General features: G+C 38.6%; 2 protein-coding genes across 5 annotated transcripts; one reads left to right on the forward strand and one right to left on the reverse strand.

Annotated features, from left to right (window-relative positions):
- The first annotated feature begins 784 nt into the window (after nucleotides 1-784).
- Nucleotides 785-5,704, forward strand: LOC108039411 (beta-galactosidase). Its single transcript, XM_017116425.1, has 6 exons — nucleotides 785-1,021; nucleotides 1,106-1,269; nucleotides 2,252-2,402; nucleotides 2,585-2,924; nucleotides 2,978-3,125; nucleotides 4,466-5,704. The coding sequence occupies exons 1-6, from the start codon at nucleotides 896-898 to the stop codon at nucleotides 5,556-5,558; spliced, it is 2,022 nt and encodes a 673-aa protein (XP_016971914.1). The 5' UTR covers nucleotides 785-895; the 3' UTR covers nucleotides 5,559-5,704.
- Nucleotides 5,436-12,325, reverse strand: LOC108039410 (tetraspanin-17). 4 transcript variants are annotated; one of them, XR_006417625.1, is made up of 8 exons: nucleotides 12,268-12,325; nucleotides 10,299-10,614; nucleotides 10,155-10,235; nucleotides 9,811-10,089; nucleotides 9,630-9,740; nucleotides 7,283-7,399; nucleotides 7,052-7,193; nucleotides 5,436-5,535 (listed from the first exon to the last, which is right to left on the reverse strand). XR_006417625.1 is itself a non-coding variant. In XM_017116424.2 (7 exons), the coding sequence occupies exons 2-7, from the start codon at nucleotides 10,584-10,586 to the stop codon at nucleotides 7,125-7,127; spliced, it is 945 nt and encodes a 314-aa protein (XP_016971913.2). In that variant the 5' UTR covers nucleotides 10,587-10,614; nucleotides 12,268-12,325; the 3' UTR covers nucleotides 6,023-7,124. The 4 variants fall into 4 exon arrangements, 3 of the variants coding, with proteins under 3 accessions (XP_016971913.2, XP_044315909.1, XP_044315910.1); XM_017116424.2 differs by lacking the exon at nucleotides 5,436-5,535 and having other exon boundaries at nucleotides 6,023-7,193; XM_044459974.1 differs by lacking the exons at nucleotides 5,436-5,535; nucleotides 9,630-9,740 and having other exon boundaries at nucleotides 6,023-7,193.
- Between the last annotated feature and the right edge of the window lie 710 nt (nucleotides 12,326-13,035).

Genomic DNA, 13,035 nt, shown 5'->3' on the forward strand with positions numbered 1-13,035 from the left:
GATACTCTATATATAGTCATAACACTGAGAATACATAAGCTTTGCAATTTTATAAATGTAAAGATAATGAAAATAAAGAAAATACTTAAGCCTTGTGGGGCACTATAATAATCTTCTTGGGGTTCCTCGACCTTTTATTTATATTACACTAAGTCCCAATCCCGCAAAAGCTTGTCATGCAGACGCTGAAGTTATTAATAAGCTTAAGAAAAATCCACCTATTAACATTTTATATAAACATCGCCTTTTTAAGTTAATCAAATTTTGTAAAGTCCAGAATATGACTTTATATAGCCGCAGCACTTAAGCCTCCTAGATAATCTGTTTGGATAATTTGTAACCACGCCTAATGCCCACTTTTATTAATTCTTTAATGGGACAGGTTGCCATAGTTTGCAATCCAATGGCGGTTCCTCTTGACAAAATGGATAAATGGGGAAATTAATTGAATTAATTGATTAATTATTAAGTAATTGGTCAAGACATAACTTTGGGTAACAAATAATCTTCGCTAATCTTGGCCTAATAAATATAATCAGCAAACACGTCGATTAAGTTTAGCAGTACTTTGAAGTACTTATGAATTGGGAAAACAATTGAACGAATGGCACATATCACAACTATGAATTCAAAAGGAGCTGCGATTACCCGGCTAAATGTGCAGCCTTATCGGCCACTCAAGCGGCGATCAACAGGCCTTATCAGACCCCCGGAAAATACGCGTCCAAAGTTCCAGCAAGCCACACTAACCCATTACCCATTAGCGAGTCATTGTGCTCCGGGCACCACTAGCGAGTGGTTGTGAATTAATATTTGGAGGGGCTTGAGCTTTAAGCTTTTCCAGACGATAAAATTGCAGGCTTTTTTTCTTTGTGTTTTAAAGTCAGGCCTCAATATGAGCGGCGGCTGTCATTGCACTCGTAAGCTGACAATGGCCGTGAGTGGTTGTCTGATAATCGCTGTGATGGCCCTCACCGTCGGGCTTTGTGTCGGACTGGGCGGTGGTACCGACGCCCTTGAGGTGAGTCGGAGTTGGCCAACTAGATGGTTTCACTGGCCTGCAAGTTTGTAACATTTGGCCGAATTCAATCGTAAATTCAAACAGGACCAGCCCAGATTTACGATCGACCACGAGGCCAACTCCTTTATGCTGGATGGCAAGCCTTTCCGATACGTATCTGGATCGTTCCACTATTTCCGGGCTGTGCCCGAATCCTGGCGGAGTCGACTGCGGACAATGCGAGCATCTGGTCTGAATGTACTTGATACGTAAGTTATTTTACTAAGGTTCGCATTAAAACTATTCGACACTTAGAAAATTTGGTGTAAATTAGAATATTGATCTTATATTAAAAAATTAGCCGTCAATTGTAGTAAATATATTCTATTTGTCGCGTTTTGTGACTGTTTACAGTGGTCAAACTTAACAGATATTGTCTTTGGTTATTTGTATATATTTAATATACAACATTCACAGCTTCGACGCTCATGGAATAAATAAAATATTTTTCTTCAACCCATAGTATTTATTTTGAAATTTACTTTTTGAAACACTTTGTTTCCATAAGAAGTACACGAGCACAGCTCGATGTTGCGATTAAAGTTACTTGTTACTTGATACTACGATTGCATGAAGTATTAAGGCTCTTTTGTAGAATAACCAATAAAAGCTATTTACTAAAAAAATAGTTAACTATCAATGGGCTAGAGATTTGTATTTAACATTTTTAATACATTACTTATTACGTTAGCTAATTAACAACTATCCATTTGCCGGTGAATTGTAATTATTTTATTGGTCAATTTGAGAAATGCATGTTTTGTTTTTTGATTGTATGTAGTTTATGTACACTATAGTTAAATATAGTTTCACAATAAAATTACAAATTTGACGACGGTTTAAGAAAACACAATATATTCTTAAACCAGTTTTCAAGTCCGCACTTATATTTGCCACACGGAATATCGGGCTGATAAATTATGTTCATGCTCGCTTAGGTATAACATATAATATAAACATCCAAGTCGTTCTAAGTCCATGTCAGCAGTGAGATTTCTGGATCTATTTTAACGGATTGCAAAATGTAATACGTTTTCCTCTCAATCTTAAAATTTCTCGGATAAAGTCTGCGTACAGAAATTAAAGTATCTCGCGCATAGAGAAAAATCTAAATAGAGAATTAAGTTTCTCTGTCCGAACTTCTGTCAGCTGAATAAAAATTGTAGCGAAATTCTTGGTTCTTATTTCCAGCTATGTAGAATGGTCCCTTCATAATCCCCATGATGGCGAATACAACTGGGAGGGCATTGCGAATGTGGTCAAGTTCCTAGAGATTGCCCAGGAAGAAGATTTCTATATCATACTCCGACCTGGGCCCTATATTTGCGCTGAGAGAGACAATGTAAGTAACGTAATATAGGAATAAATAAATACTATTAATGATAATGGAACAAGCTATGAATATTTCGTATATATTCTGTTAATCGGGATCAACAGCCAATGCCTTCATAGATTTGGAATCTATGTATTGAAAACATAGTGTTGACAATTCCCGAGAAAGTACCTTAAACCATTCTTTTTTAGGGAGGTCTTCCCCACTGGCTCTTCGCCAAATACCCCACCATTAAAATGCGGACCAATGACCCAAACTACATCGCAGAGGTGGGAAAGTGGTACGCGGAGTTGATGCCACGTCTCCAGCACCTTTTAGTGGGCAACGGCGGCAAGATCATTATGGTGCAGGTGGAGAACGAGTACGGGGATTATGCCTGCGATCACGACTACCTCAACTGGCTGAGAGACGAGACAGAGAAGTATGTGAACGACAAGGCCCTGCTCTTCACTGTGGACATCCCCAACGAGAAGATGAGCTGCGGAAAAATTGAGAACGTGTTTGCCACCACTGACTTTGGAATTGATCGCAGTAAGTTGAGCAAGTTAAGGGAAAGCCGAGCTTTTACGTAACCCGCTTTGCAGTCCATGAGATTGACGAGATCTGGAAAATGTTGCGTGTCCTACAACCCACTGGTCCACTGGTTAACTCGGAGTTTTATCCTGGCTGGCTGACCCATTGGCAGGAGCAAAACCAAAGGCGTGATGGTCAAGAGGTTGCCGATGCGTTAAGGTAAGGTGCATTTTATAAAAGCGGTATACAAACATAAACTTCCTTTCGATCCTTTGTTAAAGCAAAACAAGCAATATGTTTTCCAAAACATCCGAATAAAAAATGCATAACTTCGGAATCAAATACCCAAAATGCAAGAGAGTTGTACACAAAAATCAAATCAATCAGACTTTAATCTCTCAAAATTAGTACCCTTATTAGGTTTTGTATGCAAAACAGAAATTAAAACAGGAGAGAACGCTATAGTCGAATGCCTCGACTATTAGATACCCGTTACTCAGCTAAACAACTTTAGATTTTGCATTAACATAATGTGAATTAGAGTGACCACAGGAAAAAAGGACAAAAAAAAAAAATTATTAATTTGAATTATGCGATCTCTTAGAGCTGGCAGCTTTACACACGAGCATCAGCACCAGCGCTGCTTTAGCGCAGGCAGCTTTTGTCCTGCACCAGCATACACACATACGCCATTGTTTGACCAAAGACCAATATAATCACAAATGAAAACCATCGCAATTTCCTTTAATAGAAATCCTTATCGAGAATTAACGTTGACTCTGTTGAGCACCTTGGCCAGCTGTTCCAAAGTCATCCGGTAGATGGCGCCATTGTATTGCGGAAATGTAGGCGCTAGCCAGGCTTAAGCGTTTAATGAGTTTTATGGGCGTTATTAGGCCAATCGACAGGTATTGACGAAACAAGTACCATCAATTTTCATAATAGCATCAAAACTGTGGCCACAGCTTGTGGCTTGTGGGCGTCAGAGGGGGCGTGGCACCATTTTGAAACAAACTTGCGCTGCGTAGGAACTTCTAAAATCTACATGCAAAATGCCAGTCTACTAGCTTTTATAGTTTCCGAGATCTCAGCGTTCATACGGACAGACAGACAGACGGACAGACGGACATGGCTAGATCGACTCGGCTAGTGATCCTGAACAAGAATATATATACTTTATAGGGTCGGAAACGTTTCCTTCTACTTGTTACATTCTTTTGCACGAATACAATATACCCTTTTACTCTACGAGTAACGGGTATAACCAGGTTATCCAACCAGTTGCATAACAGTTATTTTAATTCAGCTGGTACAATTTTTTTTTATACCGAATTTTTACCAAACCCTAACCGCAACCGAAATATTTTCTGAAACTGTAACAGTAACCAAAATAAATAAAAGGGCCTTCCATTTATTAAGTAATCGTGGCGGTGGAGCGTTAAAAAAATGATGACGTAATATATGGACAACCCCTAACCACCATTAAGACAATGTATAAAAAATTATAAATTATTATGCTTTTTTACTAGTACTCAAGAGTAAATTTGAAATGATTCCAGGACGATCCTTAGCTACAACGCCAGTGTCAATCTATACATGTTCTTCGGCGGCACAAACTTCGGTTTTACCGCCGGAGCCAACTACAACCTGGACGGTGGCATCGGCTATGCGGCGGACATAACCAGCTACGACTACGACGCGGTAATGGACGAGGCCGGAGGGGTGACAACGAAATACAGCCTTGTCCAAGCTGTAATCGGGGAGTTTCTTCAGCTGCCCGAAATCAATTTGAGTCCCGCCAAGCGCCTGGCCTACGGAAAGGTGGAGGTTGCACCCAAGTTGGCGCTGCTCTCGGCAGAAGGACGTGCTGCACTCTCCAAAGGTGACGCCGTAGTGTCGGCCAAACCGAAATCCTTCGAAGAATTAGACTTGTACTCGGGGCTCGTCCTCTATGAGACAACGCTGCCGACCATGGATCTGGACCCGGCTCTATTAAAAATAGATCAGATTAACGACCGCGCACACGTCTTCGTGGACCAGGAGCTAGTGGGTACACTCTCCCGGGAGGCTCAGATCTACTCACTGCCCCTTAGCAAGGGATGGGGAAGCACCCTCCAACTGCTCGTGGAGAACCAAGGACGGGTAAACTACTACATCTCCAACGACACGAAGGGTATCTTTGGCGAGGTGAGTCTGCAGCTACACAATGGTGGGTACCTGCCCCTAGAGAACTGGCGGAGTACCGCCTTTCCGCTGGAGCAATCCTCAATCAAACTCTGGCTTCGCTGGCACAGCGGGGAAAAGATTTTAGACTCGTTCCTGGCCAGTCAACGTATTCTTCGCAACGGACCCATTCTCTATACTGGCAGCCTGACGGTGGCGGAGGTAGGCGACACCTATCTCAACATGGCGGGTTGGGGCAAAGGAGTGGCCTATGTGAACGGCTTCAATTTGGGGCGCTACTGGCCCGTGGCTGGTCCGCAGGTTACTCTGTATGTGCCCAACGAAATCCTCCGGCTGGGCGAAAACTCTCTTGTCATCCTTGAGTACCAGCGAGCAAATAAGACTGCAAGAGGCGATGACCTTCCCGCCGTGCAGTTCGACGCAATAGCTCAGCTGGATGGAGAGTCTGGAGATGTTCCACTTAAATGAAGGACTATCTAACAATTATTTTTCGATAATTCTTTATTTTAAGCAGTTTTGATTGATCTTTGTATCGACAACCTTTGTTAAGCCTTATAATACATTTTCTAACTTTCTATGTTTATCTATGCCTAAATACATTTTTGTTATACTTGCATGACTGATTTGATCTTTTTTCAGCTCGCTTTCAATTGACTTTTTCCGTTAGCATTACAATATAATTTTATTATATTTATAATTTGTTGCATTTGTGTTTTTATTTTTGTGTTTGATTAGCTCATATGTATTTTTAAATTTGTATCAGTAATATCATTGGCAAATGGAGATTCAGAGTTCTCTTAATGTGTTTTCTGGTGGTTTTGAGCATTGTTTTAATTTCAGTTTGGTGTACCACCAGAGATATCATTTATATATGACATTTTATACATCTGTATGCAGACTGAGTAAAAAGCCTTTTTAAAGAGATGTGGAAATCAATGTGAGTATAATTGTCTTTAAGTTGTTTTAAAAAATCATTTTTTTAGATTTTAAAAGAATCTGACTAAGACACAGTTTACAGGACCTTTTAGCTATTTGGAAAACAAATTTAACCTCATTTAATACTCTTTTAGGGCAGTGGTGTAATGAAATGTATAGGCAAAAGTCTTTATTAAATGTATTCAAAGACTAATCACTCTTTGTGAACAGAAAATTAGCATTTCATTTGTAAGTAAATAATACAGTTTTTCGGTATTACGGTTGTTTGCAATGCAGATTTAAAAAGGTACAATAGCGAATTTAAGATGGTCTTACTCAAGCATATATGTGCGCTTTTTAATAAATATACCAACAATTGTCTTCCTCTTTACTCAATTACAATTGCGTGTTGCAAAAATATATTTATATGCTGTAAAGCTAACGATTTTTTGTGCATTAAATTGGTTTAAGCTCATTAATACTTAACTAGCAAATTGTTTTTTTTTCTTATTTTTTGTTTTGCGATTTTGGTACCCACACACCTTTGGGTTTTTATTCTCTTACAAAAATAACTATTAACATATTATTTTTAAGACAAATATCTCATGTGATAGCTTGTATTTGCTCTGTTAAGAATTGAGTTTCGTGTTATTTTCATTTAATTTGTTGGAAATTGTTGCATATAATTTCGGTTTTCTATACATTTCTTTAAAAATATATCACAGCTGCATTTCAAGATAATTTTTTTCTGTTTTTATATGCCTCCTTTCACTTTTATTGTAAAAAGTTTAGAAAATCTCTTTAAAATGTTTGCTCTTATTTTCTCATTTTTTTTAAGGTATAGGGAAGCCGACGTAAAAACAGCAACAAATTTGGCAACCTAGTTAATATTAGTCAATGTCCATGAAGACGGAATGCGTTTGCTTTAGTTAGACACATAGCTATGTTACGAGTACATAGGTAATTTATAGTATAGCTAACTAACCGGAGCGCAGAAGAGTAGTTGCAGTGTTTGTTCAAAGTGGGTGATGCCCCGAGTTGCTTACCACGTAGTTCCCTCAATCCTTCGACGCATAGGATGCGTTTTTAAATGGCAGAGGGGGCAGCAAGAGCCATTTGTCAGTGCCATTTTGACTTTTGCGTGAAGATATCGGCGCGTAGGTTCTGAGCAAAGCAAATGCCTAGGATCTGAAAAAAGTTGTAGGTTATAAAGTACTCTAACCATTCCCGTCGTATGAAAAATAACAAAAATTAACAAATCGAAATCAAACAGAGACCTGGAAAAACATTACAACAATAACAGCAGTGGAAATAATAATCAAATTGTGCTCCATCCATTCTTCGCCAGCTTGAACACAGCCCTTCTCATAGATTATCTTGGACAGCTCCATGCCCTGGCAAATAATTAAAAAAGAAGTAAAATAAATTTAAAAATCAGTACAAAATATATAGGACGTACGAGTGCGCAAGCTTTTTTTTTAAATCTCGAGCCTAAATACTGTTATTGCTGCAAAAACTATAATGACGTTAAAAAATAACAGAAAATGGTATCTCAAATAAGACAATCGCATTTGGAGAAAAGTTTGGCAACCGATTCCCTTAAAGTAATAAACAACAAAAAACTGCCACAAAAAAAAATTCACAAGAATGTAACATGCAAACTGATTACTCGTACACAGACTTGGTCTTATAAAAAAACGAGGACGGAAGCTAACTTCCGCAAGCCGAAGTTTTAATACCCTTGCAGACTTTGACGAAATCGCTAAAAGTGAAAAAGTAGCGAAAGGAATAAGGTATACATAAGTAAACTAGATTTGCATCGTTTCAAGTCAATTGCTTTTATACTCCAAAAATGTCATATACAAAAGGGATACTTTCGCAGCCTTTAACAATTTTTCCTATCTCCTTTAAGATATAGACTTCCGAGCGGCAAGCGCTTTTACCCTAATCAAGATATGCGTAAATAAATAAGAATTGGAAAATTTTTTGTTAGTAGCTTACACACTGCGCGAAATATTCTGATAATCATCAAATTTGGACCGATTTCACCCTATTGTTCCTATGGGAGCTATAGGATATAGACGTCCGATCGGCACGCGCTTTCACCTTGATCAATGTATGCATAAAAAAATAGGATTTGGAAAGATTCATGTCAATAGCTTGTATACTGCGTGAAATATCCTAAAAATCATTAAATTTTAACCGATTTTACCCTTTTGTTCCTATGGGAGCTATAGGATATAGACGTCCGATCGTCACGCGCTTTTACTCTGATCAAGGTACGCATAAAAAATAAGATTTGGAAAGATTTATGTCAATAGCTTTTACACTGCGCGAAATATCTTCCATTCTTGCAAGTTATATCCGATTGTTCCTATGGGAGCTATAGGATATAGACATCCGATCGGGGCGGTTTTCAAACTTGATCTGCGTACACTTGTTTTAGGACGACTGTGAAAGTTTCAGATCGCTAGCTTTTAAACTGAGCTCGCAAATGGTATTGAAACAGACGGACAGACGGACGGACGTACAGACGGACAGACGGACATGGCTATATCGACTCCCCTATTGATCCTGATCAAGAATATATATACTTTATAGGGTCGGAAACGTCTCCTTCACTGCGTTACAAACTTCTGACCAAAATTATAATACCCTCTGCAAGGGTATAATGACGAAAAGCGTAAAATGTTAACGAACCCATTAAAACTTAAAATCGCTTAGAAGGTTGATAGGCAGAATGTTTGAGAAAACCTCTTAATGAAAACCCCAAGAGTCAAATTTTTCAATCGCTTATTTGTATATATAGTTTTCGCAATCTCGGAGGAAAAAACATATTTAAAATATAGAAGCGCTTTAAAATATATCAGTAATATGTTTAAACAAGAAAGGAAGCAAACTTCGGCAAGCCGAAGTTTATATACCCTTGCAGTTATTACAAATCGACCACATTTCGATTTCTATGCCTATATTACTAAATTTTGCGCTTCATTTCGTCGTCGTTGGCAGCTGTTTGATTTTAATTTAATTAAAACAGTTATTCAATCATTTTTAAATAAAACCAAATCCCAGAGAACAAAAAAAAATAATTAAAAAACAACAAAGTTATAATTTTTATGAATTTTTTTTCTGATTGTACCTATGGGAGCTATATGATATATTGTCGGATATATTGTCGCCCGATCCGGCTCTTTCTGACTTATATACTACCTGCAATAGAAAGACCACTTTTGGGAAAGTTTCAAGCATATAGCTTTAAAACTGAGGGACTAGTTTGCGTAGGAACGGACAGACGGACGGACAGACGGACATGGCTAGATCGACTCTCCTGGTGATGCTGATCAAGAATATTTATACTTTATAGGGTCGGGAATGTTTCCTTCACTGCGTTGCAAACTTTTGACTGAAATTATAATACCGTCTGCAAAGGATGAGGGAACTAGCTTGGTATAACCGATTCATGTCCACGGTCGAAAATCATATGACTTGTCCTGATGCTTATCTAGAATACCTTCGTAACACTATAGGGTAGTAAATGCTTGATCATGACGAAAACTATAACACACCCCGCTAGGGTATTTTAAATTAAGGCACACTTAAATGATTATGGTTTTTCTTTTGCACCTGCAGAACCAGCAAGGCCACGCAACAGATTGCCACGCTAATGAGGTGTGCCTCCAGCCAATCCTCGCCAGCGCGCAAACACCCTCGCTCATGAATGTTCCTATCCACCGGCTGCTTGCGTACAATTTGTGAATTAAAAGATGCGTTTGGGAAAAAGACGGTATGCAACCATCAGACTTACATATCCCTCTTTGCGCACATCGTAGCCGCATTGTTTGTTTTTAATCAGCTCCTGGGGACGCCTGCGACAGCAGGAAAACGGCACTCCGCACGCCTCCCTGCTGCCGATGGCGATGGACGAGCAGTTAAAGTAGTTGTTGCTGTCCCAGTCCTTTGGCCCGTCAATGCCGCAGCACTGCAGCCAGTCCTCCTGGATCCAGTCAATAAGGTTCTGCTGGTCTGCGTCCTCGCGATAGTGCCGAATGAAGGCCTTCAGTCCCTCGGTTGCCTGGTCCTTGATCTGGAAGAGAAAAGAAAAGTCTGGGTCTGGACCATCCAGTTAGGAGGCATTTAAATGAGACTTACCCAGCCCTTGTCTTTAAGCACGAAGGCCACAGCGCAAAAGCCAATCTCGGCCATAAGCAGGACACTCAGGAAAATGGCGTACTACGAAAAAAGGCAGGACGTTTAGCTGGGCTTAGAAGGCTCCCCAAACAATTGAATACCCACCGCTGCAAGGAGGCAAGTGTTCTCTCGCAGGGCGCCCACGCTGCCCATGAAACCCAGCTGGAAGCTGATGCACCCGAGGATGATTAGCACGAAGGCTGGGTCCAGGGCGATGAAGTGCAGCCGAGTGATGTTGCGGAACATATCCTTTTCACTCCAAGCCCAGATGCCAACCGAAAGGACCAGCAAGGCCGAGAGCCATAGGATTACATTGCTGGCGAACAGAAGGTACTTAAGGCAGCAGCTGATTTCGCTGGTCTCGCGACGGAACTTGCGCACAGCAGCTGGCATGGCTCCAATTTTAACAATAATAAATATACACTCACTCGCATATCTCTGCGTACACCCCAAAAAAATTTCAAAATCTAACTTTGAACATTAATTGTTCGGCCATTTATGCATGTATTTTATTCATTCTTTTTTTAAACAAAACTATGGTTTATTGTCTTCATTGACGTAGAAATATTAGAAATATTCAACAGGGGGTTATATTTTATTTTTAATTTTAAACCTAACACTACGAAAAAGTGTACGCGCAAAAGTCTGCGTACAGCAGTTTTCAACTTCGAGGAATGCGGGATTGTGCGATTTCCGTTAATTTTGTTGTCGCCGATCTACTTTAGAATGTCTAAAAATAGACATTACGCAGTTAAAATGAAACTCTTTCATTATAATAACGAGCATATTGCAACATGGAACAAAAAGGCAAGGAAATTTCTGTTGGGGAGTGGAAAATTATATTAAAAGGTTTTTTGGATGGAAAATCTTATAGAGAAATTGGTGCTTTAGTTGGTAGAACCCACTCATCCATCCAAAGAGTGATAAATAACTACAACTCGGGTGGAAGTATCTTGCCAAAGGCTCGTTCTGGCCGTCCGCCTTTGCTTATAAACCGCGAGCAGAGGAATATTATCAAATCTATTCAGCTCAACCCAAGGACGACAGCTCACCAGGCAAAGCTGAAGGTCGAGGATAGATTTTCCAAAAGAGTTTCCGAAGATACTGTACGCCGGACCATAAAAAAGGCTGACTACCATAGCAGAGCCGCCCGCAAAAAACCTCTCATATCGGAAGTCAATAGACAAAAGCGCCTAACCTTTACTTTTCCAACACCAAGACTTCTGGAATAAGATTATATTTCCCGACGAAACTAAATTCTGCATATTTGGAATCAAGGGAAAGGTTTTGGTATGGAGGAAAAGCGGAGAAGCCTCAAATTAAGAAAATTTGGTTGGCACAGTAAATCAAGGAGGAAGCGGAATAATGGTGTGGGGGTGTATGGCAGCAAGTGGCGTTGGAAAATTGGTATTTATCGAGTTAATAATGGATCAGAAAATCTATATTGACATATTAAAAAACAATTTAAAAGAAAGTGCTGAAAAATTAGGGCTCGAAAGTGAATGTTGGTTCCAACAAGACAACGACCCGAAGCATACGGCGCAGAATACCAAGCTTTGGCTGCTGTATAACGTCATAAATCAGCTGCGAACACCTCCCCAAAGTCCTGATCTAAGCCCAAATGAGCATTTTTGGGATCTTCTTGAGAGGAAAATCCGAAGACACACGATAACATCTAAAAAATGCTCAAGAATGTGATTCTCGAGGAGTAGGGGAAAATTACTGCAAATGAGACAAAAAAAAAAGTGGATTCCATCCCGAGACGCCTTACGGAAGTTTTGCAGAGAAAAGAATACCCTACCAGTTACTAAAAATAATATTATTTGTGTTTTAAACAGGTGTACGCAGACTTTTGCGGCTACATTTTTTGGTAGTGTTAAGTTTAAAATTAAAAATAAAATATAAGACACTGTTGAATAATTTAAAAAAAAATACGTCAATGAAGACAATAAATTATAATTATGTTTAAAAGAAGAATGGGTTGAGTATATGCATAAATGGCCGAACAGCTAGGGTTTAAAGTTAGATTTTGAAATTTTTTTGGGGTGTACGCAGAGATATGCGAGTGAGTGTAGCCAAAAAACAAAAACGTAAGAGATTCTATTCACAGGTGTGACCGGACCTGAACTATCACATTACGCCAAAAGGCGTTAAAAATATACTAAAACTGGCAGGTGTCAAAACCGTCCCATTTCTCTTAACAGGTTTTTTGCTAAACTTCATTTGAATTTCAAAGGGTTTTTTTGTGTTTATTGTTTTTTAATTAATTTTTTTAACTTTAGATTTTACAATGGTTTTGAAAGTAACAATTGCATAAAATAAAACAGTGAAATTTGGATTTGGAATCTGATGTCAATATGGCGGACCACATTAAACAAAAACAATGTTTCAGTATGCTAATAAATGGGTGACTAATAACGATGTTTTAGACTGTATATTTTTAAATCTACTAAAAGTATTTTACAGTCTGTTTTCGAAAACAAAATATTGTTTCTCATATTTTCCTTTTATTTAGCTTAAATACAAAATTTTTGACAATTGTCCATCATGATTTCGAGCACATTTGTTTAACGACCGAGGCATATTTTTGTACTAAAATATGAAATTTTAATTTATATAATTTTTTGTATAAAAAGGTAATGTAATTGGGTACTTAAAATTCATTATTCATGCATAAATAAGTTTTAGAGCTTGAAAAGTCTATAAACACTGGTAAAGTATTCATTAGTTAACTAATACAATTTCCAACAAAATAAGTTATTTTTTATTAAATCATTTAGAATAACTTTGATATTTGGCTAAAAATATCGAACTATGGAAATTTGTTTGCTAGCAGTGTTTA

This window comes from Drosophila rhopaloa, unplaced genomic scaffold (genome assembly GCF_018152115.1).
Source record: "Drosophila rhopaloa isolate 14029-0021.01 unplaced genomic scaffold, ASM1815211v1 contig_2, whole genome shotgun sequence".
Taxonomy (NCBI): domain Eukaryota; kingdom Metazoa; phylum Arthropoda; class Insecta; order Diptera; family Drosophilidae; genus Drosophila; species Drosophila rhopaloa.

What these genes read in the sequence shown, in the direction of transcription:
- LOC108039411 (XM_017116425.1), top strand. Translation starts at nt 896, where the DNA reads ATGAGCGGCGGCTGTCATTGCACTCGTAAGCTGACAATGGCCGTGAGT. An exon ending in GTGGTACCGACGCCCTTGAG is followed by an intron (nt 1,022 to 1,105) that starts GTGAGTCGGAGT and finishes AAATTCAAACAG; the next exon opens with GACCAGCCCAGATTTACGAT. An exon ending in GGTCTGAATGTACTTGATAC is followed by an intron (nt 1,270 to 2,251) that starts GTAAGTTATTTT and finishes TCTTATTTCCAG; the next exon opens with CTATGTAGAATGGTCCCTTC.
- LOC108039410 (XM_017116424.2), bottom strand. Translation starts at nt 10,586, where the DNA reads ATGCCAGCTGCTGTGCGCAAGTTCCGTCGCGAGACCAGCGAAATCAGC. An exon ending in ACACTTGCCTCCTTGCAGCG is followed by an intron (nt 10,236 to 10,298) that starts GTGGGTATTCAA and finishes CTTTTTTCGTAG; the next exon opens with TACGCCATTTTCCTGAGTGT. An exon ending in TGCTTAAAGACAAGGGCTGG is followed by an intron (nt 10,090 to 10,154) that starts GTAAGTCTCATT and finishes TTTCTCTTCCAG; the next exon opens with ATCAAGGACCAGGCAACCGA.